The 26606-nt window shown below is 32.7% G+C and overlaps 2 protein-coding genes and 1 pseudogene across 2 annotated transcripts; 1 reads left to right on the top strand and 2 right to left on the bottom strand.

Moving 5' to 3' along the window:
- Nucleotides 1–14588: 14588 nt before the first annotated feature.
- Nucleotides 14589–16510, bottom strand: LOC118070186 (regulator of nonsense transcripts 2-like; annotated as a pseudogene).
- A 3961-nt stretch (nucleotides 16511–20471) lies between these two features.
- Nucleotides 20472–23591, top strand: LOC118070185 (zinc finger BED domain-containing protein 1-like). Its single transcript, XM_035088619.1, is given in 5 exon segments — nucleotides 20472–20652; nucleotides 20901–21012; nucleotides 21552–21789; nucleotides 21908–21959; nucleotides 22039–23591. Coding segments are annotated over 5 exon segments (2100 nt in total). The 5' UTR covers nucleotides 20472–20507.
- A 97-nt stretch (nucleotides 23592–23688) lies between these two features.
- Nucleotides 23689–24653, bottom strand: LOC118070184 (uncharacterized). Its single transcript, XM_035088618.1, has 4 exons — nucleotides 24387–24653; nucleotides 24125–24227; nucleotides 23857–24045; nucleotides 23689–23713 (listed from the first exon to the last, which is right to left on the bottom strand). Exons 1-4 carry the CDS (start codon nucleotides 24403–24405, stop codon nucleotides 23689–23691), a joined length of 336 nt encoding a protein of 111 aa, XP_034944509.1. The 5' UTR covers nucleotides 24406–24653.
- Nucleotides 24654–26606: the final 1953 nt, after the last annotated feature.

Here is a 26606-nt window from a genome sequence, read left to right as displayed (position 1 = left end):
AAAAGTTGTAGCGGCTACAATTTTACATAAAAAAGTCCTCATCTTCGCAACCTTACCTGTAACAGGTAAAAAGTTATTGACCTCTAAAGGTTGGAAAAATTCAAAACAATGAAAATATTAAACACCCTTTGGGCACGATACTGCTGTGAGAGAAACAAAGCGATATGTCACAAACAAACTATTTGCAAGTTAATTTTAATCGATTCTGTTTTTTAAGTAAAGTTAGTTGAAATTAACTTGAGCTCACTTGCAAATAGTTTGTTATTATTATTTTTATTCTACCCCCAGTTACCCCATGTATCGTTAAAAAAAAATCAAAAAAATGAATATCATTCATCGACTCAGCATTAAAAACTTTATCGATTGATGCTATTTAATTTTGCGATTTTTTTTTTATGTCACTTGGGGTGATTACTCTATACAATGTTGGTGATCACTTAGTTTTCTTTAAAGTCTTACAAATGCTGACCTTGTGATGTCAGCTATCCTTTCCTATATTTTGAATACATAAACATAACCCTCCTTGTCTATCCCATGGGTTTTGTTTACGTTGTGTTTCGTTTAGGCACGTTTATTATGATGCAATATTCGCAATGAGTGTGACAAGCGCTGACATATCGCTTTGTTTCTCTCACAGCAGTATCGTGCCCAAAGGGTGTTTAATATTTTCATTGTTTTGAATTTTTCCAACCTTTAGAGGTCAATAACTTTTTACCTGTTACAGGTAAGGTTGCGAAGATGAGGACTTTTTTATGTAAAATTGTAGCCGCTACAACTTTTGTTTAAAATATTTTTTCATATCTGTTATAGTTCTCGAAAAAAATGAGAACAAACATGAAAAAATGCATAAAAAAGCGTTTAAAGGGTGATTTCAACCCTTGCCCGGTGTCGGAGCTCACTTTTTTTAAGGGGAAACTAATTCTACATCCCCTACAAATAGTCTATTAAAATTTTGTCCATTTCAAGATTTCACGATTTAAAATCTAATATGACTGGACTATTAGTAATTTGGCAAAAAAAAATTCAAATTATTCCTGTAATTTGTAATTTCACCAAAAATATTATCAATTACAAAAGTAATTTGTAATTTCGTCTATAAAATTACAAATTACTCCGTTAATTTGTAATTGGATCTAAGAAATTACAAAATACATTGTCAATTGATAATTTTAAAAATAAAATTAATACTGTAATTGATAATTTTATTTTCGATATTAATGATTATTCAGTAATTGATAATTTCTTTTTTCTAATTAACAATTTCCCAGTAATTGAGTCATGTGTAATTGAAAATACTCTTTTCGACGATCCCTGGTATTTCATGAGTGTATAGTTAAATATAATATTTCATGATGCTGTGTATTTATTAAATGATTATTTTCTAAGTTTCATATTTAATAAGAATTATTATTATTCATCAGTAGCCCTATTTCAATTAGTGGATTAAAAATTTGTGTAATATCATTCTAATGTCATAATTACGTAATTGTGTTTACTACGATTGAATAATTCAATACCAATTTAAAATTTTAACTATAATAAATTTTGCCAGCAAGTTGTATCCCCACTCTTTGTACCTTAGCCTGTATCTTATAAGTGATAAACATAAATCAACAGAGTATTATAGTGGTAGCTCTATAGTTCGAGCACTAGACTCCCATTTTGCCGAGCCGGGTTTGATCCCGGCCAGGAAAATTTTTTTTTTCCGTTTTTTTTTAATTGCATATTATAACAATTGTTATAAACATCTCTAAAAACATGTATGCCAATTTTCGCACGTTCGTGATGTCAAGATCATGTATGTACATTTTCAGATCGATTGAGGTAATTATGTGGAAGATATAAATTTCATCTCGCACAAACAATTAATTTTTGCTACTTTTTTTTTTCTAAAAAATTCAAACAGATGACTTGGCATACATGTTCTTAAAGATGTAAAGAACATGTATGTACAGTTCCAGCTTGATTGGGGTAATTATGCGGGAGATATTAATTTTTTCTCTTCCACATAATTATTTTTTTGCGCGAAAAAATTGGAAAAAAGTACCTAAAAAAGTATAGCTAGATCGATAAAAAATTCTATTCTCTATCAATCTATTTATATAATTATTCGACCTAAAATTGACAAATTTTCTCTAACATTTAAAGCTCGTAGAACCTAGAAAAATTCTCGCGCTGATAAATACTCAGCGCGTGCACAGAAGTTTCGTGTGAGTACGAGTGAAACAGAGAGATATCTATTGCTCTCTGTCGCACCCAACGGCGCCAGAAGAGGAAAAGCGCGCTCGGGTCCCCAAATATTAAAACCTGTCCAACTGTTGACAGGTGAAAGAGCAGAATTCCGCAAAAGTGAATTGTTTAATTTTTGATTCTGCACATTTTGAGCCCAAAACCTGGCTGATTGGTGCATTTTTACAAAAATTAGAACGATTTGAATAATTCATTATTAATAAAAATAATGAGAACATTATTGAAAAAAATGTTTTTCTCGCTGAGAATATAGTTTGATGTCTTATGTTTTAAAAAAATCGCCACAAAGTAATGTTTGTAGCGTTAATTTTTTATTATTAATTTTCTTAGACGCGACTCAAGCTTTCGTCAATAGTGAAGCTTCAATCGCGAATAACTTTTTATCTATAATAGATATGAGAAAAAAGTGTTCAGTACTTTTTTCCATTAAAATCACATTCTGAACAACTTTTATTCAAAATATTTTTACATATCTATGATAGAAATCGAGAAACTCGCGATGGGGCGCGGTTTTTCGCGATTTACTCACCCCTATGCGTGCTAAACATTTTTGACCTACACTATCGTGTTTCTCGCGGATTTTCCGATCTAGTCATCAATAAATCATCACTTTGACTGCAGCAAACCAAAATTATCCTATTTCCCTTGTAGATCAGCAGTCATCGTTTTTGACGTCAAAAAAAAATCATTTTTTTTGTGATTTTTAGACAATAAGCAAGTGATCATTCGAGAAAATAAATAAGTAAAATAGCAAATAATTTGTAATTTTAACAATAAATCCTGCAACTTATGATTAATAAACCTAATGAAGAACAGAGAATACGTGGTAGCTCCATGGTTAGAGCACCAGACTCTCATTTTGCTGAGCCGGGTTTGATTTTGGTCATGGCAATTTTTTTATATTGTAAATTTCATATTATTACAATTTGTACAAATTAAGACTAAAAATAAACGATATTGAAAATTTCTTTTCCATTTTCTCCGTTATCTAAAGTGGTAGATAGATATATTGATAACAGTGTTCATTGTTTAGACAGTTAAACAAAAGTGTTATATGAAATAGTTAAACAATAATAAATACAGAGAAATAAGTTATAGCACAACGCAGAAAAAATAGTTCAGAAAAATCTCACAGCCATTCACTCTCTCAGTAAGTACATGTTTCTATATAAGAATAAATAGTTCAAAAGGAAAACAAAAAATATAGAAAAGTAAGATAAGATATCACTAATTTAATAAGGAAAAAAAGAGGACGAGTCTAGTCAGTCCATCAGGGACGATCCAAGGCAGAGGCAGAGTCTTACTCAATCAGCCAGCAATGCAGCATGCGTTTAAATAATGGTAGTGAAGGCTGATTTTTAACTACGTCATGTAGCTCGTTCCACAATTGAGGGCCAGCAACTGCAAAAGCCGCTCTAAAAGCTTCAGTGCGATAATTAGGAACAACTAGTTGCAACTAATTGACTTGGTTTCTAGAAGGCCTAGTGGTGATGCGTTGCAACAGTAGCTCAGACAGATAGCTAGGAAAACGACTGGATATTGCCTGATAAGTGATACAGCCAAGAAAAAGTCTGCGATATCCAGATACCGTAAGCAAGCCAAGCTCACGTCTTGCCTAAGAAACAGGAGCGTCTCGAGGGTGGCCAGTAATAAACCTTACCCCTTTATTGATGAGTCGTTGAAGCTTAGTATCGGCCACTGTGCACACTCCTTGCAGGACTTCTTAGCAGTAATAGATGTGAGGTTGAACTAGAGCATTGACTAGGGTCGTACGTAGTACGTGGTCAGTATAATTTCGAAGAGAGTTAAGACTGTAAAATGCTGTATTGACTTTACCAACCACATGCTTCACATGCTCAGAGAAAGTAAGCTTAGAGTTGAGATATACGCCAAGGTTACGAACACTTGAGACTACGGTAATACTGGACCTTTCACACCCCAAAGCAGGAATAGTAGAGATATCATGGTTGCTTATGTATCTCCTGGTGCCAAAGATGATTGCCTCAGTCTTCGAGATGTTCAGCTGGAGCTTATTCATGGCAGAAGGGTTACTAGACAAGACTAGTGGAGCAGGTCCAGGCTGAGCAACATGAGGTAGTCACTTTTTTCTTAATGAATAAATAGTAGCCAGTCTAGTATCATCATCCTGGTTGTTGATGACGTGGGTGATGTCATCATTCTTAAATTTAGCACAGACGATAGCGTTCTGGGCCCAGACAAACTTGAAGCCAACTGCTTGAGGGCAGCCTTTGCTTTCCCCAATAATTAAAAAGTCCTCGAAAGCACTAGCTCATTTATTGAAACGTCGAAGTCCCTTGAAGAAGTTGGCATAGCATCGGGTGCTAGCTTGGCTAAATTGATCATAGTTAAAAATAGTCGGCCGAGTTTACGTTTGGCAGATACTGCTGATTACACAAAATGAGCATTAGCACACTTCACAGCAATGAAAACAGTGGGTTCGGGCTTCGACGATTTTCTGATGGTTGCAGTGGAGGTAGTGGTTTTTGAAGGTACTGCAGAAGAAGACGATGACAAAGATAGAGAAATAATTGAGTTTGAAGCAACGTCTTGAAATGTAGACGCAGCAGATGATCTCCACATGAACCTTGATTCCAATATCTTGCCTGAAGGAACAGTAAGCTTAAGGGCTTCAAACACTGCAATGACCAAGGGTTGAGGGTTGGTGAGAGAATCACTCTCAGGAAAGCCTGACATTACTAGCTCTGTGTTGGCAGCCTGCTGTTTAATAAGGTGCTGGAGACAGGTTGTGTTCGCCTGAGTAGCTGCAGCTAAAGTTGAGGCAGAAGACGATGAAGGAGTAGGGCTGGATGTAGCAGATGCTCCACCTTTCTCAAGCTTCTATACAAGTAGCATTAGTTGGCCTAGGGTAGATCTTAACTCAGCATTCTCGGTTTTCAAATCCTCCACATCTTTACAGGTAACCTCCATGTTAGCCATGAATTCCGGTAGTTTGCTAATGACTGCGCCATGTTTAGCCTGCGTTACTTCCAATCTAGAAATGAACGCGTTCACTCCGTTGATTGCTTCCATGATGTTCACCAGTGTGAATTTATTAGGTCTTTTAAGAGGCGGTAACTCCGATGAATATAGCTTGTCAGAGCTTATCTGGCTCCGAGTTCTTTTTACTGAGCTCGTTGAGCTATCGGATCTTGCTGGCAAGGGGGGATTGGAGCTATCAACTCTTGTGGTACCATCAACAGTTGTCGAAATGGTAGAATCCCTGGTTGCATCGGAGTTTAGAACTTTGTCTTCCTCCATTTTATACAAATGAAATGAAAATGAATATACAGTTGGAAAGTTTCTTGCTTCCCTCGTCCGACGGTAATTGAGTACCTCGCCTACTAGGGCATAACTCTGGGAAATTATAACTCTACTCTCTTTGCGATGACGTTTCCCGGGACGTGTATACCTGTGCCGTAAAACAGGCATAGGGATACACGTAACTAGTCCAAGGCCTTACGACATACCACTACGAGTCTGACCTCAATTGGCCAGCTGTACCTAGTCCTACATATCATATTTTGACTTTGCAGCCCTAGGCACAGGGCTTGGAATCTGGCCTCCCGTAGCACTAACTTTATCCGCTTTGGTCGGCGGTCGCTAACGCGTCGGCGTGTTTGGAGTACCCATATTGAGACTACTGTATAGAGGAGTACGAAATGAGGCACGACGAACTATAATCTGCCCTAATTTCTTTAGAATTTTCCGCTCTCTACGCCTCAACGCATCGAACACAATAAGCCAGATTTCACTCTCTTCGACCATGCCACCAAGCCCGTATATTACATTGAGTTTTCAGCCCCGGCTGAGACGAATATACGTGCGAAAGAAGGGAGTAAACAGAAACGCTACAGAGACCTTATGGAGGTCATGAGAAATGTCTATCACGAATACATAGCGCACGTGATAGTCCTGGTGATTGGCGCCCTCAGAGGGATGAGGGACCGTTTTTTGGCAGAGCTTCGAACAATACCAGTCTGCCGTAGTTAGGCTGAGATTCGCGCGGCTCGTATGCAGAGAGCGGTCATCCTCGGGTCTCTCCGAATACCGAGACGTTTGTAAAACTTTGACTGAACTGCTGCAGTCCCGGCTTATTCTCAAACCCGAGGGAGTCGGGTGTCTGCAGAATAATCCCGTCTGGTCAAGCCCCAGGTGGGTCGAAACCTTGGAATAGCTGGCGAGATACATTTGACAAACTAAAAGAAGATGATAACAATTATACTGTAACTCATAGTTCCGAAACCTTTAGTTAGCCCAAATGTAATGTTCCAATTTATAATGCCAGTTTGAGAAAGATAATAAATTCAAAAATGTAATAAATTTCACCTTCAATAAATTGATAGGCTTCGTAATCAATTTTGATAAATGAAATTTAGAATTAGACTTAATAAATCGAGAGTCATTACAAAAAAATTCTATTCGTTACGTCGCGGGGTATTTGATTCACCATTTATTAAAAAAATATTCTTGCCGAGAATGTTTATTTGCTCTAGCTGAAGATAATTTTGAAGTACGAATCAGGAGTATCAGTTAGGACGGAGGGCAATTAGGAAACTTGAAAGATCTTTCTGGTGAGTTTTGCGCCATAATTTCTGCCAGTTTTAGAATTTTCGAATTGTATATAAAGCCTGAACTTTATGAATTAGAGCCCCGAAAACGGTTTCATGCAATTTTCAATGTTTGGATGATTCAAAATCATGACGGTTGAATCAAGCAGCTTTGTAAACTACACCGGCTATTTCTTTTCGATGCCTTTAGTAGAATGCTGATTTTTTACAATCTAAAATGGTCATCTGCTAGTTTAAAAGATGGTTCACACAAAAAGCATATAGTTAATGATGATCCTCAATTGATAAGTACATTAAAAAAATTAAGACATGAGTAAAGTTGCCGTTCTAGTCCATGTTAGTACTCGTTTCTTCAAATTCGATTTCATACAGCCGAAATTCATTGAATTCCTTATTCCCTTATCCTTCCCCTCCCGATGGAGAATGTTTCATCACCTCCTCGTGGTTTCCATCGGACGATGCCACTTTTTTCAACAAACGCTAAAACCTCAATATGATAGATGCTCTTCAGGATATCATTGAATCTTTTCTAGTTTTCTCATTCTAAAAAAGCGGCATTGACTAAGAATGAGGCAAATTTGATCAAATAGTAAATAATTTTACTTTAAATAATAGTGAAAACAGTATTTTTCGTCAATTCATGTAATTAATATAAAATACTTATAATTATTTTTATTGTCAATAAAAGGAGAATGTGCTATTGAAACTCCATATCATTCTTTTTTTATTTTTTAAAAATAATGAAGTTAATTATGATTGATCTGTAATTCTTTACATTATATATGAAATTACGCGTATGAATAATTATAAGACATGAAGGTAAATTTTTCCAAGTACGTTTAATAAAATCTCTCCACAAAAAAAAAATCCCCAGCTTCTCAGATAAATGAAACGCCTTTATGCTTGTTGATGATAAAAAAAAATTTCAATGTACCTGAATGATTTCTAAAATTAGAATTAAAATATTTCAAAGATGGTCATAAACTCAAATGGGCTGGGTATTGCTCAAGTATTTATTGTAACATAATTCTCTTACTTTGAACTTAATCAGATGATTTTTAGTGACCATGTATTTGCAGTCTAGTTCATTCCCAGGAAAAAATGAAATAGATCTACATTTATCTACTTAAAACTTTTTTTTGGCACAATTAGATCTACTTTGTTCTATGTACATCTGTTTTAATCATTTTAGATCTTCTGTGATCTCAGTAGATATATTAAATTTTTTTCATCATCGAGATCAATGGAAATGGCGAAAATGTAGATCTGTGTAGATCTATTCTATTTTTTCCTGTGTTGTTATTACAGTACATTTCCATGATGTCCATGTATGTAAATCTTTTAATAATAAAATAATTTTTATATGTGTAAATATTTATGGTGGACAGTTCTAGACCAGGCAGTTATCTAAAAGTCTTGAAAAAGTAAATTATTCATTATTGTTAATTTTAAGCCGTAAGAAAGACGGCGGAATAATAAATAAGAACTCGTAATGGACAGTAATTAGTGTGTAATAGTTAGTGCTTAGTAATTACAAGTACAATTTAAGTGGATTACTTTTTTTTGTGAGCAGGTTATTTTTTGTGAGTATTTGTGCCTTACATAGTTTATTATTCACAAGAAATTGATTAAAATTGTTTTATTGGTGATAAATTTGGGTCATTTTATACATTGTGTTTCTATCAAGGTACGTGGAAAAACGTAAAAAAAGTTCTAATTTTTTTTTTCTGAAAAAAATCATTCTATAAAATGAAATTCAAATTGTCAGTGACAAATTCATACTGTATAAATCAAGTTTAAGTGTATAATTTCTCAACGGATATAATCTCGTATTTTCTTGAGTAAATTATGGTGAAAACTTGATTTTTTCTTATTAATTTTTCGTTTTTTTTTTCGAGTTGAATACCGAGAAATTCTGGTAAACATATCGTATGTATTTATCAGCATCTTCAGATTTTTTATATTATGTTCATCAGTATTACTTATTGATCATCAACAACTGTACAATATGTTTGTACTCATTTCATGTTTATTTAAAGTCACTAAGGCAAAAGTATTAATTTTTTTTTTAAGTATCAAATGTTTGTACCTAAAAAATGCTCAGATTTTTCCGGTAAAAGAACCAAGTTTTTACTATATTCTTTAGGAAAAACTCGTTAAAAACTGCACGAATTTAAAAAAGTTGATCCTAATTGATTTATATAACACCAGTCTGCACAGGCGATTATTTAAATACAAAATCTAAAGAACATGAATCCAAATTATATAGTAAAAATATTAGTAGAAGCCGAAATTTTGTAAGAATAAAATCGTCATAAAATTAATTATGATTTTTGACCTTGTTCGAACACTCTTTTACACTTTATTGTGAGAAAAAAAAAATTACAAAAGTTATAAATATTCTTTCTTTCCAACGTACAAATTGCAATAATATACGATTTAAACGGAAGAAAAAACATAAAAAATATTTGCAATGCGTGGGTTTCAACCCTGCTCGGTAAAATAGAAATCGAGCGCTTTGAGCACAAAGCTGCCACATTGAGACTTATCTTAATTATGTTTGTATCTAGAGTAGCGGTCGATACTCGGCGCCACATCACCTGCACATTCTTCCCCTTATCCATCTATTGTCTTTCGTCAAACTAGCGACCTCTCGCGGCTCACATTTACAGTGCTGAGTAACACGCTACTATATACTATAAAGTTCGCGCGTGACGTCACGACGCAATGTCTAATTGTAAATATCTCAATAATTATTCAACATTACGGAAGAATTTTCGATACACAATTAATAATGACTGTTAGCTTTCATTTCAATTCAAAATGAGGTTAATTCATTGAGTATTTATCGAGACACAGATTAGGCCACGCCCTTAATTCCGCTTTTCACACATTTCAACTCAATTTCTAGCCTCTTCTTTGTCAGTCTTACCTAAATGCCACCTAACGCGGACCTCTCTCTCGCGGCCACAATTTTTCTACGGTATATATATGTATACTCCCAATGTATAAATATAGCGAATGAATAGTTTATGTATTTCTTATGTCAATATTGATAAAAAATCCAAATAATACTATTTATTTAAGGATTTTCTTAAAATATAAATGATGTAGAACGGAAGTTTATTTTATTTTTTGATATGGATACTAATGACAACTGAATTTGTTATAAATAATCAGAAACGGAATCTATGCAATTAATTCGAATTCTTTCAACGTGATTTTTTTTCTCTTACTAAAGAAAAGTTACTAACTACGTTACATGGATAGAAATTGACTCCATTTGTTCATAACGCAATCATGCCACATCGATTATTTACAATGAATAAGTGATTCTGTTTATTGGCTGAAAAAATGAATGGTTCCTAATTTCCGTCTATCAATTCTTTTAATTCATTACTGTTTATACCAGTCAAACAGCAACAAAGCTCGTATCGTAGCATAGATAGGAAAAAACCAATACATCCTGTATTTTTTGTCAGACTTAATCTCTTTACCCTGGTGCACTGCAAATCCCAATATTTCACAAACGTGTTAAAATAACACACATGAAGCGTATTCAATGTAGAATGTCTGTAAACAAACTATACATTATTTGTAGAGACTTTTTACATATTTCATAGTGTGTGAAAAATCTATAGTTTGCTTACGGCATTTAACATTGAAGAGGCTTGGCGTGTTAAAAGTGTCTACAAGAATAACCCACTTGGATTTGCGGTGGGAAAAGATTGGTATCACTTCGACTTCGTTCAACTTATCTCAAATCAACTTGCCTCGCTGTATTCATTAATAAAAATAAAAAATAAATTGGAACAAACGTCTATATTTAATACTAATAAAATTTGTAATAAATCATCGAACTCGAGATCATCACGGAAAATTTGAGTTGTTATACCGTAAATACGAGCTTTATACAAACTAAAGTAACCGACGAAAGAAAATAAATTTTTAAAAAACATTTATAGTTACCTATTGATCGTTTGTGTAAAAATAAGTTACCACGGCAATTCCTTGATATCGTAGGTTTTTAAAATTTTTTAAAATCAATAATATCTAATCTAATATGAAAACTGATTGAAAAAAGGAAGTAAAATCTGCCAATAACAGATATCGTTCGATATCTATGAAAAAAATGGCGCTACGTCACTGACCCGCACCTAATCTCTAGTACCTAACCTCTTAGTACCTAATCTAAAAGTGGGTTCCTAAGTGGATTTCTGAATTTATTATGGATGTCTAAACGCTTCCCGATTTTGTGTGTCATCCTTTTTGTGTCATCGCAAAAATCCGATATTTTCAAATTGTTTTACATACAAAAAATGTTTGAAATGATCAAATTGCGCTAAGTTTGACTTGCTATAATCGCAAAACCATAAAATTGTTTTTATCAAAAAAAATGTCATAAGACATGGCCCAATTTCTAAGAATTATATCCGGAAATCTTTTATCAATGGAGAACATTACGAAAATTGCGTCGCGAATTGAGAGATTGTTTTTAACTAACTACTTTTTCAGACTCAATAAAAATTGATTGCAAAAAAAATTTATCGTAAACTATCATAGTTATAATGACTATGATACTAAAATTGCAATTATATGCAATCGTATTCACAAATATCTTTCTATGATTAAAATTTACAAATTATTTTCTATCTTACTTATTTATTTTCTGTAATGATCACTTGCTTGTTGCCTGAAAATCATGAAAGAAATGATTTTTTATTTTTACGTAAAAAACGATGTACACTCCCACTTGCGTCCATACCCATCGGTGGTCTGCCGACGCCGATAAGAAGGTAAAATGGAATACAGGGTGTCCTGTAACTTATGGCGAAGCCGGGTATATATTATGTAAAAAAATAAATAAAAACGATCTGATATGGGTACTTATATTCGCAAATTGCTAGTTTTCGCGAAAAAAATTATTAAAGTTTGGTGGATTAATTTGCGTTTCAATGGAAATTATCGCTATTATGTACCATCGCGCCACCTACAACTGTCCAAATTGCAGTGCAAGATGAAGTTAACTGAGCAACATAACAAATTATTTCGATTAGTGTGCAGTGCAACCTATTCTTCCGGAATTCAAATAAAAAAGTTTAAATCAAAAATTATTACTAACATTGGAATCTTAAAAATCAAAGTGAATTTGATTTTAATGAATTCATTATTGTTTATATTCCTTGTGGCAATATTGTGGCTCTAAATTTAAATTATTTAAAGTCCTTCATATTATTTCAAATGATGAAAAACTTGGAGATTCCTGCGGAATCTAAGAATCTATCAAGTAGTAGTCAAATTAGTCGTGATATATCTTTTGCATTAGCAAACTTCAATATGCCAAGAAAAATAATTACAGACGGTAGAACTACCATACATACTAGAAAATATCGACGTTATAAAGAAGTTACAAATTCATTTAAAATGTATGATATTTATAAATAGTCCACCAAATCCTGAGAAAAAATGGAATCTACCGATCAAGGAGTGAATGAAGGAACAAATAGTAGACATCATGGTTCTTCTCATGTACATCTAGTATAACAAATAATAAATATTTGTAACCAGATTAATTCATCTCGTCAATTGTAAGTTGTCTAAAGGTATATTTTTGTCATACTTTATGAGAATATCATATTTTTTATTCAGCTATTTAATGTTTTTTAAATTCATTCACAGAGATAATGACAACATGAAAGATTGCAGTAACACACAAACATGCCAATCAACATCCAAAGATTCGACGGTTATATGAAAAGATACTTTTAAAATAACTTGAACAACACCTGACATAGTTTATCTAAATCTTTTTTTATTTAACAGTATTGTAAATTATCCTAGAAGTCTTTGCTAATTGTTATAATGAAGTCTATAAAATATTTTGATGATTTTAAATTCTTTTCATCTGTTACATCTTTTTTTATCTAATAATAATATACCTTAGTGGGAGGTAATTGTGAAGGAACATCCACTTTTTTGAATGTGAATATAATTTACATATAAAAAAGACTTTTGTAAAATACTTAATAGCCTCAATTTCAATATTAATAGATTTTATATAAATAATAATCACGAATTTCAATTCGTTTTGACTTGGTCTAAGGTACTCTATCGACGGACTAACATTTTTCTCCCCATCGAATAATTAGATGAATCAAGGTCTCTCCTGCCAACTCATTTTCGCCAATTAGACAACTCTCATTAATTCCTAGACGTATATATCCCTTCTCGAAGCCACAGACAACTCGTTGTAACAGTCAACTCGGTACGTGTGTACTAGCAGAGAGCTCACGCAGTCAAACTCTCTAGTGAAAACCCAGACAACTCCTCAGACATGGACTAACTCACCAGTTAATCATCTATAGTGATGATTATGAACTCATCAGGCAGTCGACCTCTTAAAAGACATCCTCAGGAAGCTCATGTTGGTCCGCATCAGCACCTTCTTACAAAAGGCGCGAATGATGTCGGCTTCGACGCCTCACGGCCTCATGGACAGACACACACACAAGATCCATACACAAACAACTCGCTTGTGTCTGTGTGGCTGACGCCAACACAATGAAACTCAGACTATTCAAAAATTCAGGCTACTCCTGGTGCGGAGACCAGTACAGGAAAACTTACAACTTTCCTGTGATCCTCTACTCATCAGTCAACTCATCAGTGAACTCTGTGTGAAATTTCCGTGAACTCAAGACTGTATAGACAATTCAAAGACTCTTTTGTTGTTATTTTTCTGTTACTGTGATTTTAGTGTTTAATAAATCGTTAACTGTTACTGTTAAATAGTGTCAGCCAACTCATTTACACCGTTCAAAAGTCCCGACTGTTCTAGCATCCAAACATCTTAAAAAATACAGTCCACAAAGTCCCGACTTCTCACTCAGCCGACTTAAAGTCAGAACACAATTATAAGGTAATGTAAAAAAACTGCTATCAATATGTTTTTCCTCATAAAATTACGATTTTCAACTATTGCTCTTATTATTATATCAGAAAATAGTCCAACTTTTTTTTATTGGATTTTTCACTCAAATATTGACCACAAGGGAATCTGTTCCAAAGCAATTCCTGTAAATTTGCATGCAATGGACAGGAGGAGTTTAACCCTAGGGAATTGTCTTCTACGAGAAGTACAATTATAGAAACTTTATTCAAAGATAACTAAGTACACTCGCAGGATTCACCAATCCGCGACCTGAAGCGGACCTGTTATTGCACGCGTTACAATAATTGTTTCGTAATAATCCAATTGTAATTATTCGTATTAACTAAATTAATTACTGGAATACTCGCCGGGTACGAGGCGGTATATGCATACCAGACGAATGCCAGAAGGGCCAATTGAATATCATTTACAATATTAGTTATTGCGGGGGCTCGTCCTATGCCCTTTTATAGGTACAATTATAATTTCGTCGAGCTCACCCTGATGATTATTCTACGGCGAGGGCTGGGAGATCCTCAGGAACTCGGCCGTTGTTTTCTGAATGACCTTGGGCGACATTCCTGTGGCTTGGCTGCTATACCTTCCGGAGAAGCTGATGGCTCACGGCTGCTGACAGGCTGCTCAGCATGCGGGGGACTACTTGGCGTCTCGACCTGTGTGTCCGTCTGCGAGGAGTCTGCAGTTCCGTGGTTGCTTTCTTCTGGGTTCGGCCACTCTGCGTGTCCACCGTTGTTTTCCATCCTCGGGAACTTCCGTACTTGGCGTTTCTTAACTTTTCACACGGCGCGTGTTATTACTCAACGGATACTGCCGATGTTTCGATCAGTCGACTGACTGCAATCAACTATGAGGTACTTGCCGGATTCTGGCGGCACCCCCCACCATCTTCTGGCTCCGCCCCTTGGCTCGACCGAAGCGCTGACTGTTGAAATCTTCCATAAGTTCTGTTTGCTCTTGGTTTGACCTTGGTAGGTCAAGCAGGTTCGCTTTGGACCGACGGTAGGATAGGTGGTGCTGCAACAATGAGTGAACATCTCCCAGAAAAGGCGACATGAGTGTTTGTTGTGTTCTAATTTTTGCTCTGGCCGGCACGGATGGCGCGACTTGTCCGAAATGAACAATGAACTCAAGACGTGTCTTGTAACAATGTTGATTTGATCCTTTTTTCTTACATGATATTGAAAGTCATACTTGAACATAATGCAAAGTTCATTAGCAACATCTGGCATGACAGGGTAGAGAATAGCAGCCAATCGAGAATAAAAGAGTAGAAGATCTAGACGAATTTTTGATACTCCAAAAAGAACTTTAATGAGTTGTTTTTTGTTATGTTTAGTATTAAAATTCATTAAGAAATCTGCAGCGGCATTATCAATCATTTCTCGGTTCACGCAGTTTGGTAAATGAAAAAGAAAAGCATCAAGAAAGATTTTATTACTAATATTAGCAACCTGAGGCTCTTCAACTCCAAGTTCTGTTTCTTCAATTTTTTCAATCTCTTCCAACTCATCAAATGTTATCTCTTCATTCAAAGTTTCCTCTGTGATTGGTGCATCAACTGTTGGCACTTCTTTGAAATAAGATCCAGGAACGAGGACTGTGGGATCAGGAAGTACTTCATAGAATCTTCGAGTTTCTTTATCACTTTTCATATCTTCCATCAAACTATTCTCTTCTTCTTCGCTAATCATCTCAAAAGTTTCATCAGCTCCTGTTTTTACTTCTATATCAACCAAGAGCTCTGGCATTGGTTCATCTAAAGTTTCTGAGAAATTATGAACATTTGTCATCAATCGATCATGAGAAACTTGCGATGCTCCCAATTTTTCTCTTTGCTCTGAACTGAGTTCACTTCTGGTTTCAAGAATCTTTTGATTTTGTTTTTCAAAAGCTTGTAATTCTTTATAATCTTTTAATGAATGTTTACATGAAGAGTTGTAATATTCTCGTAATAAAATTTGAACATTTTATTGTTTATCGGGAGGTAGAACTTTGCTTTTTGGTATTGTTACATCTAGTTTCTCTGATAAATCTTTTGCTCTTCTAGGAACTAAACCTGCATAATCTTCTCCACAATGACGACAGAAGCTGAGAAAAATGTTGGCATTGTTATGCGCTTCTTTGTCCATGTTAATTAAGACAGTCGGCACCGATCCAAGTAGAGAAAGCCCTTGTTTGTGAGTGAAAACTCCCTCATTTACAAATTCTGCATAGAATCTTAAATTAGCTTTTAATTTGCTAGGATTGTTGATTTTCTCTCCTACTTTCAAAGTCAATACTCGTTGCCAATTTTCAAAAAAATGAGTAGGAAAATCTGTGTAAGTTTGATGGAGAAAGCTAGATATTTTTATTGCTCCTTGGACATCTGTCATTTTTTATTTTGCATCCATTAAAGCAGTTACAATTTCACTAACTTATTTAGTTAAATTCAAATTTGTCATATCTTTGAGATATTGATCTACTTGAGTAGAGCTGAATTTTTTGAGTTTTTTTAATGAGTTTCTCTTTTTCTTCTTTAGTATCAACTCAATATATACTCGGCAAACAAAATCTGATGTTACACGACATTCTGGACACAAGTGAATAATTTTATCCTCTAATTGTTTTGCTCAACGCCACTTTCGTATACAACTTAGACAAAACAATGATTACAATTAGGTAAAATACCAAATCTTCTTTGAGTTCTGGATGCTTTCTTCACAAATACTAGTATAAACATGATAACATAAAGTTCAATACATTTTTTGTACTATTTTCAATAATCAGTGTTGATTAAAAGAATTTTAATAACTGGATATTAAAGCTCCCAAATAAATTGTAACTTAACAAATAATTATAAAACATATTTTTCATGCAAAAAATTATTCATCAATGCAAGAGAAGTTTCATTTGAATGGTTGTGATGAATCTGCTGCATCCGTGGGTTAAAAAGCTGTTGAACTGGACTATTTCCTCGATTCAGGTTTACATTCTTCGGATTATTGTTCTAACATGACTGTATGATTATTTGAAATATGCTTATAACGACAATCACTTTCAAACTTACAAGTTCTCCATTTAAAAAATCAATAAACAATTGCTGATGATAGTACGTTAATACTGTTATTAAAATTATTGTTATTAGGCATTTCTTCATTGGCCTACAACAAAGTAAATTAAAATAAAATTATTTTTCAGATCTATACTAAATATTAAAATATATATATTTATAATATAATAAATCTAATCAAAGTGTCATTTGGGGACGTTTCTTAAGTACAAGGTATTATTTGAGGACATTTGTATAGTTTGGGGACAGTCATTCGAGGACACAACGTAGCCACGTTGTGATGAATTTTTTTTGTTTTTTGAAAAAAAGGTGAAAATGTGGCCGAAGGCCGCACGGGAATTATGAAAAACGAGAGGGGGATACCAGTCCATTGTCCCCAAATAATACATTAGATGGTTTTATATATAGTAGCAATTACATTTGTTACTTACAGTTTTCAATGTAATGTCCACCTTGTTCCAATCATACGCGAATTCGTCGATTAAATTTCTGTGAAATTTTTGCCATCATTTCTGCTGTAATGGTATCAAACGCTTCCTTAATCCTTTGGATTAATTCCAGTTCTGTCGCTGGAAGATCACGATTAGTAAAAATTTCATTTTCAAATAGCCCTATAAAAAAAATCGAATGGAGACAGATCCGGTGATCGTGCAAGCCATTCAATCGGTCCAGCTCTTCCTATTCACTGTCCAGCATATGTAGCATCTAAATAAGCTCTGACGGAGCACCGTTGTGCTGGTACCAGATGAATAGCTGCATCGCCGGCTCTATAACTCGATTGATAACTTGCGGTAATATATTGTGCAAGAAGTTCAAATATATTTCTCCTGTTAATCGGTTTGGAATAAGAACCCCACCAACCTGCAAAAAGTACAAATAGCTTGTCATTAGATTCTTACAAATATTATGAAGAGCTAATAAATAAATTACTACTTACAATTTTATCATCAAATATGCCGCACCATACGTTAACGCTGAATTTATTTTGCAGACTTGTAATTTTGATGGCATGAGGATTTCGTACTGCCCATACAACTTCATTGTGCGTATTGTGCACTCTCTCGTTATCAAAGTTTGCCTCATCAGTGAACAAGATTCTTTTTGTGAAATTTTCATCAATGGCAAGTAGTCTGATCATGACGTGACAAAAGTTGACTCTTCTCGGAAAATCTGTTTGACTCAACCCTTGACATGGAGTTTTGTGATATGGATAAAATCCATTATCCTTCCAAATTTTATGGATAGTCGATCTGCAAACTTCAGTTACCGCTGCTGCTTTCCGAACACTAGTTGATGGATGATTTATCGCTTCTCGTAGCACTCGCTGTTCGTCGTTGACCTTGTATCTATTAAATCCACCATCAACACCACGTCGGCTTCTGAGATCTCCGGTATTCTCTAATCTTAAAACAGCACGGTAAACAGTCATACATATTCTTGAAATGAATAATCCGAAGCCATAATTATGTTAAATTTATTTAAAAAATACAAGTAAAAATAGAAGCTTAACAATGTTAAAGCAATTGCAACTAACTACAAACCGAAAAATTTAAAACAATGTACATAACATTACAGCGCGCGAGAATTTTTGTTTACTATTGCGTATCAGATGGAATTTATCCCAGAATATTGGCAGTAAATATTCAAATTATAATTCATAATTAACTTTTTATGTTGTTTTTTTATTAACAGAAAATTTGATTACAGAAAAATAGCAGCAGACCCTTTTTTTAAAATTAAATATTCCGGGAAAGAGTAGAAAAAAGAGAAAAAAAAGATAGTAAAAAATCGTGTTACACAAAAAAAATGTATTGAATGCAAGTAAATTGTGAACTATTTTACAGTATTTTGCGATCACTAGAGAAACTTGAGCGTTGGCAATCCTAGCATCATCTGAGTGTCTACCCGATGATGAAAAAGTACCAAGACGAAGTATTACACAAGTTAAAATGATTGTCAAGCTGGAAAGTATCTCAAAAAAATTTTTAATTATAAAACATTCATCAAGATAAAATAGTATTCAACAAACTAATTTATTTGATTATTATGAAGTAAAAATCGAAAGTTCTTGAATAATATGATATTTTTATTTTATATTATAAACTAACTGCAGTCCATGTTCTATAAAACAAAAATTGGATTATAATCTAGTTAATAAAATCATCATTAAAAAACTTTAACAGATAAAAAGAGTTTGAAATCATCAAAATATTTTATAGACTTAATTATAACAATCAGCAAAGACTTCTTTCGTCTATTGATTTATCAACGTATACTCCTCCACTTACTCCAACAGGTAAATCATGCTAATTTTATTACTAACTATTTAACATAACTTGATGATTTATACACTAAAATTAATTTTAACAATTTATTAATTTTCTGATTACTTTTTTGCATCATCAACTATGATTTCTAGTAATTCTGATATTTCCAGCTCTTTACCAACGCTGAATAGTTGCATGAAGAAAGAAAATAACAAAGATCGGATTGTAAAAAAAGATCACACATTGCCAATACTACAAAGTATTTTCGATATTAATACAAAAAAAAAATAATACGCCTCTTGACATGGAAAATCAAGACAAAATATTTGATCATATAACAAATTATGTAAAAAGTAAGGAACAGAAAAAAAGTCATCTACATATGAGTAGTGTTGAAAAGGTGCGTGTTCAATAACATCTTTAAAATTATTCTTATATTATTTCAGGCAAGTACAATACGAAGTCTCCATTAAAAGTCATCATTAAACCACCACCACCATTAAGAACCATTTTCAACGAGCTCCTATGTGAAAAAATACCTATAAAAAACGTTACTTCTAGTTGTAAAAGTAAAGTCAAATCTGCAATATTTTGATTGTTACCAGAGAATAACTTGAATAGACAAAACTTAGATCAACAATTAACTAAGTATTATAAGTATAACTGTTTTGAATTCGAGTCGGGCCGGATGAGAAAACTAAAAACTAATGGACTGTAATAATAAGAAAAAAAGGTTGGATGTTGGAAGGTTCCTGAAAATGATTCACAAACACCAAATTGTATGGTTTTTTTTGATTTTATTAAAAAATAACACTTCACTTAGAACAATCAAAAACAATAATCACTAATTGTTTGTGAGTTGACGGTAACTTTATGTTGTTCGAGTGTGTGATGTATGTGTGGCTGTCCGTGAGGCACTATGGCGTCGACGCGAGTTCAGCTTCGCGCCCAAAGACACTACAACTGACTTTACTGGACTACTGGCACTGATGAGATTGATTCTGATGGTTCACTTGTGTTCATGAGAGTTGTCTGAGTCTATTTTACCGTATTTGCAACTACAGAGGGTGAGCTAACTGCAAAAAACCGCGATTTGACTGCGACAAGTTATACAGAGATGACCGCGTGATTTGCCTGGAGCTAGGGATGGGCGATATTTATCGATGTATCGAAATATCGATAAATTTTTTCTAATATCGAGTCTTTTTATTCGATATTTTTCATAGACGATACATCGATAGTCGATATTTTTTCTCGCTATATCGACCATGTAGGGACCTCTCGTGGTATTTTAAATAACTAACCAAAAGCCATTAGCAGTCACATGTTCAATATCAGGTCTCACGCGTTTATTAATTATTTATTAATTAATTTATAATTAAAAAAAGTGAAAAACCATCATGTTCAGTATAGAGGAAGATGATAGAGGGTTAGAAACTCTATATGAAGAAGATCCACGAAGATTTAAAGTATGGTTTCGTATAAATGAACAGGATTCTTTTTTTGTAAATGGATTCACAATTCAAGAATACCTCGATTTTAAACGTGAGTAAAGTTTTATATTCATTTTTTTTATGATTTAATGCTTATTTTATTCCTGGTGATTGATTTATATTCGCATTCTTTTCCATATTTTCAATTTATAACTTCTTTTTACACTCAATAACAGACGATCAATGTACGTAACAGACAGATGCTGTAAATAATTAATTTTTTGTTAATTAACTAAAAAAATCATTGATTTTGTATTTCAAAATTGAAATAAGTAAATACGTAAGGTTTTTTTTTTCTAGATAAAGATGAAAAAGTCCTCGAATACATTATGAAACGATTTTCTGAAGGGAGTTTGCCAAGATCTGATGAACATGTCGAAGCACTTTGGAAGTTTATAGATGGTGTCGAATTGTAAGTTTATATAAATTATACTTATAAAAAGTAATTATAATAACAACTTTTTCTTCTCAAACACTACAAAATTTATATTCATTTTCCTAAGCACATTCATTGACATAGAAAATTTATGTCAATCGAACCAAAATTCTGTTGAAAAATCACCTGTCTCTCAAAATCCTACATCTTCAGTGTCACAACCAATTGCTTCTGATTCCAGAGATTCTGGTATAAAACTTTTATTCTGATATATTTTGTTTATAAAATACTGAATTGCATACGGCTTTTTATTTCCAATTATCCATTCTTTTCTAATAACTACAATATATTTTCATCTAATTCTATTTATTCCTTTAATTATTTTTCAACAGTTGACACGCCAAATGTCATTCCTCCTAGTCCTCGTGTAACGTAAGTTTCCTTTTCCCATAATATAGATTTTTGTAATTGTAAACTTTTTATTCATATATGTAATTAATAACTTCATCTTTGTAGTAATTAATGTAGTCATGTAAAGTAAATAATAATCAAATTCTCTGTTTTAAAAATTACAGCTCAAAAGCTAAGAGTGAAATGTGGAATTACTTTATAAAGCAAGATTCGAAAACTGCTAAGTGCACCTTTTGTTCAAAAATTTTTCAAACTTGTGGAAATACAACGAATTTGAAACATAATTTACTCTCGAAACATAAGTTGTTTCTAAGTTCATCTAAACTTCAAAAATTTTCAAAGTCAACCAAAAGGGCCAGTAATGATAGAGCTTGTGATCAGACGCAAACTAAAAAGTGTAAAGTATGTTTGGAATTTTTATTTTACTTATAAATAATTAATTTACAATTCAAAAGCATTCAGAGATTTTTATATATAACGGGATATCTTTTTGTAATTCATAATTATTTTATATTTACAGACTACTTTAACGCAAATTCCTCAAATATTTGAACATATTACTTCTTTCGCTGGTTCGTATAACATCAATATCAAGTTTTATGCATATAATACTATCAATGATTAGCCATGTTTTTTTTTATCTTATTATAGATGGTGGTAAAAAGTTCGACCGAATTACCGATTCTATTCTCTTCATGATTGCTACAGATACTATGCCGTTGACTACGGTGGACAAAAGAGGATTCAAAAAACTGATAAAAATTCTTGCACCGTTATATCCCATACCAAGTCGGAAAACTTTTACTTCATTGGCAGATGCTAAATACAAGTCTTTACAAGCAGTTCTTATCACTGAATTAGCAGCAGTTAGGTCTTATTGTTTAACGTGCGATATCTGGACTGACGTGAGCAATCAAAGTTATTTAGGCGTCACCATCCACTACGTACCTGAAAAGAAAATAACATTAAGCTGTCGGTTTATGAGTTTATACTCGCTCAATGATCATCATACATCACAATACATCACGGATTCTTTATTGTCTGTTGTGGATACATTTAATTTGCTTAATGAAAAGATAGTTGCCGGAATAAGTGACAATGCTCCTAACATAAAAAAAGCTGTGATAGATGGATTTGGAATAAAACGAAAATTACCATGTTTTGCACATATCTTATCTCATTTAGTACCATCTGTCATCAAAGTCATACCTGGACTTGACAAAATTATTAGCAAAGTAAAAGACATTGTAGTTCGTACTAAAAGAAGTGTCACAGCTTCCGATACATTAAGAAACCTTCAGATCAGGGATGGAAAAACAGAGGGTACTGCTCTTAAATTAATTCAGGATGTTGAAACAAGATGGAATTCCACTCTCTATATGTTGGAACGGTTCTTAATTTTAGAAGAATACGTCTATCCAGTTATTTTGAAGTTTCTTAATCCTCCTCGGATGATAGATCCAGAAGAAATTTAAGTTTTAAAGGATCTTACTGTTTTAATGAAACCTGTGGAAAGCGTAATCAATGAAATAAGTGGTGATTCATACCCTACATGTAGTGTATTAATTTTAATTTTACATTGCATGAAAATGGCAATTCAATCTATTAAACCTGAAACTGAAGAAGGAAAAAAGTTTCAACAAAAACTTATGCCAGAAATTTTATTAAAATTTGAGAATTTTGAGTCAAATGCACATCTCGCTATATCATCAATTTTAGATCCTCGTTTTAAACAAATTCATTTTAAAAGTGCTACTGCTGCTGCTACTGCAATTAATTACATTAATGATTTAATGAAATCAAATTATAAAAGCACATGTACTGAAAAACAACCAGTTAAAAATTGTAATCCTGGTGATTTATGGACGTTTCATGATGAAATAGCGACGAAAAGAAGTGATACTGTATACATGAATGATGAGATGTGTTTAGAGTTCAAACAATATTTAAACCAACCAGTTGTGAATCGATTTCAAAACCCAATTGAATATTGGAAAGTGCATCAGGACACTTATCCTGTGTTAAGTGAAATTGCACTAAAGTACTTATGTATTGTTGGAACTTCGGTTCCTTCCGAGCGTTTATTTTCTCAAGCTGGAGCAATAAAAACAAACGATAGAAGTCGTCTAACAGGAAAGCATTTACAACAATTATTATTTCTAAGTTCTATTAATTATGATGAATGGAATGAAGTGAATAAATGAACTGATAATTGTAATAACTGATTATTTTAAAAATAAATAGTCTTTTTTCATGAGCATAGTATTTATTTTTTAGTGATAATTTAATAGTACATACTATTTATACAAGTTTGTAAAATTGAGTACTTGCAATAACATTTAATAAAAAAAAGTTGTATATCCATAAAAGTAATATAAAATAAACAGTTCAGAAATGTAATAGAACTTCAGTTACAAACGAATTTTTAATTAAAATTAGAGTTTATCTTTAAAACACAATATAAAATACAATATTAGTAATATTGGACACGAAGGACGTAGTGAATCTATCTTAGATTTCTTCTTCATCATCATCATCAGTGATTCGTTTACTGTAAGAATAAAAAAAATGATAATTATAATATGTTCATTTACAGATTTCGGAATTTTGTTTTCCTTCATTAAATCCATAGCAAATTTCCTTGCATCTTTATTAGAACTGCAAAAATATATTATCATGAAACATAAATATAGAATTAAAATAAAGCAATTAAAATATTCAATGACATGATACTTACTTCATGAGCTTTACATAGATTGATAAACTTAACCCTTCAACACAATAAGGCGATTCATGATTGATTGAAAAATGTAAACTAAATGTCATTTCTGACGAGGGTTCTGCAAATAATATCAAAAGAATTAAAAACAACAAAAATTGAGAAAGTTAGGTTATGAAGGATTATTGTAAGTGATGTATAAATATAACAATAATTTTACATAGTAAATCTACAGATATAATCCAATAATAAAACTTATGAATAGAATTCAAGTTCTTACTTGAAGCATAACAGTTCATTATCCTAGTTAATTATAATTAACAAACGAAAAGATGATAAAACTAATTCCCTAAAACTTTCAGATCAACTTTAAAAACAATTAAATATCTTTTTTAGAGTTCCACCAAAGGTCACTAAAATCTTCAATTTAAATTATCCCGCTTATGACTTGGATATCGATATATTGATATTTTTTTAAAAATATCGATACATCGATAACCATTGATGAGAAATATCGATTGTCGGATATCGATATTTTTTTTCAATATCGCCCATCCCTACCTGGAGCTAACTGACGCCACAAGTGCTCGACCGCGTCCTTGTTGGCGTCACTAGGACCGTAGAGTTGCCTTCTGGGCCATGAGGGAAAGACTTCCCGATGATTGGTCCAGTGAGTTGACTGACGCGCCGGTGGACAAGTCCGGCATTAAACAATTTTGATTATTTCCCGACTAACTGACTTGGGCCCCTCCAAGTCAGGACAATAACCAAATAGATATTATTAAGTCATCAAATAGGTCTGTTGAAAATAATCAAAGTGAAAAACAATAAAATGATTGCAATGAAACCTCGAAACAAATGATTAACAATGATGAGCTATGTCTTTAGTACAAAATACTAAATTGTCTACAACTAGCTATTAACGTAATATGTTTTCCATTTCTCCAGTATCTATCGATAATTTTATGGAAGTAAATTAAAAACTATTTTACAGTATTCACGCTTTATTTACTATAATAAGCACATTCATCACAACCATTATCTTCGTCATATTCTTCAGATGTTTTACTATTTTTTTTTTTGTTTTGTTTTACCTGATGGGACTAAATCAGTTATTATACAATTCAAAATAGATGTTTGTTGCTGGATTTAAATAGATGAAGTTGAATAATAGCAATAGTTGAAAATCGTAATTTTATAAGGAAAAACATATTCGTAGCAGTTTTTTTACATTACTTTAAAATTGAAACTCGTGATTATTATTTATATAAAATCTATTAATATTGAAATTGAGGCTATTAAGTATTTTACAAAAGTCTTTTTTATATGTAAATTATATTCACATTCAAAAAAGTGGATGTTCCTTCACAATTACCTCCCACTAAGGTATATTATTATTAGATAAAAAAAGATGTAACAGATGAAAAGAATTTAAAATCATCAAAATATTTTATAGACTTCATTATAACAATTAGCAAAGACTTCTAGGATAATTTACAATACTGTTAAATAAAAAAAGATTTAGATAAACTATGTCAGGTGTTGTTCAAGTTATTTTAAAAGTATCTTTTCATATAACCGTCGAATCTTTGGATGTTGATTGGCATGTTTGTGTGTTACTGCAATCTTTCATGTTGTCATTATCTCTGTGAATGAATTTAAAAAACATTAAATAGCTGAATAAAAAATATGATATTCTCATAAAGTATGACAAAAATATACCTTTAGACAACTTACAATTGACGAGATGAATTAATCTGGTTACAAATATTTATTATTTGTTATACTAGATGTACATGAGAAGAACCATGATGTCTACTATTTGTTCCTTCATTCACTCCTTGATCGGTAGATTCCATTTTTTCTCAGGATTTGGTGGACTATTTATAAATATCATACATTTTAAATGAATTTGTAACTTCTTTATAACGTCGATATTTTCTAGTATGTATGGTAGTTCTACCGTCTGTAATTATTTTTCTTGGCATATTGAAGTTTGCTAATGCAAAAGATATATCACGACTAATTTGACTACTACTTGATAGATTCTTAGATTCCGCAGGAATCTCCAAGTTTTTCATCATTTGAAATAATATGAAGGACTTTAAATAATTTAAATTTAGAGCCACAATATTGCCACAAGGAATATAAACAATAATGAATTCATTAAAATCAAATTCACTTTGATTTTTAAGATTCCAATGTTAGTAATAATTTTTGATTTAAACTTTTTTATTTGAATTCCGGAAGAATAGGTTGCACTGCACACTAATCGAAATAATTTGTTATGTTGCTCAGTTAACTTCATCTTGCACTGCAATTTGGACAGTTGTAGGTGGCGCGATGGTACATAATAGCGATAATTTCCATTGAAACGCAAATTAATCCACCAAACTTTAATAATTTTTTTCGCGAAAACTAGCAATTTGCGAATATAAGTACCCATATCAGATCGTTTTTATTTATTTTTTTACATAACATATACCCGGCTTCGCTATAA

The sequence above is a fragment of the Chelonus insularis genome, unplaced genomic scaffold (genome assembly GCF_013357705.1).
Source record: "Chelonus insularis isolate UGA/USDA-ARS -01 unplaced genomic scaffold, ASM1335770v1 contig_55_pilon, whole genome shotgun sequence".
In the NCBI taxonomy this organism is placed as follows: domain Eukaryota; kingdom Metazoa; phylum Arthropoda; class Insecta; order Hymenoptera; family Braconidae; genus Chelonus; species Chelonus insularis.
Note: the sequence above shows the minus strand (reverse complement) of the source record. Positions and strands in the feature narration are given on the sequence as shown.

Excerpts from the sequence above, each read along its gene's own strand:
- LOC118070184 (XM_035088618.1), bottom strand. Across the intron at positions 24,046-24,124 it reads ATCTATGTAAAGCTCATGAA|TTCTAATAAAGATGCAAGGA; the intron begins GTAAGTATCATG and ends ATATTTTTGCAG. Across the intron at positions 23,714-23,856 it reads TGTCCAATATTACTAATATT|TACTCAATTTTACAAACTTG; the intron begins GTATTTTATATT and ends TGTTATTGCAAG.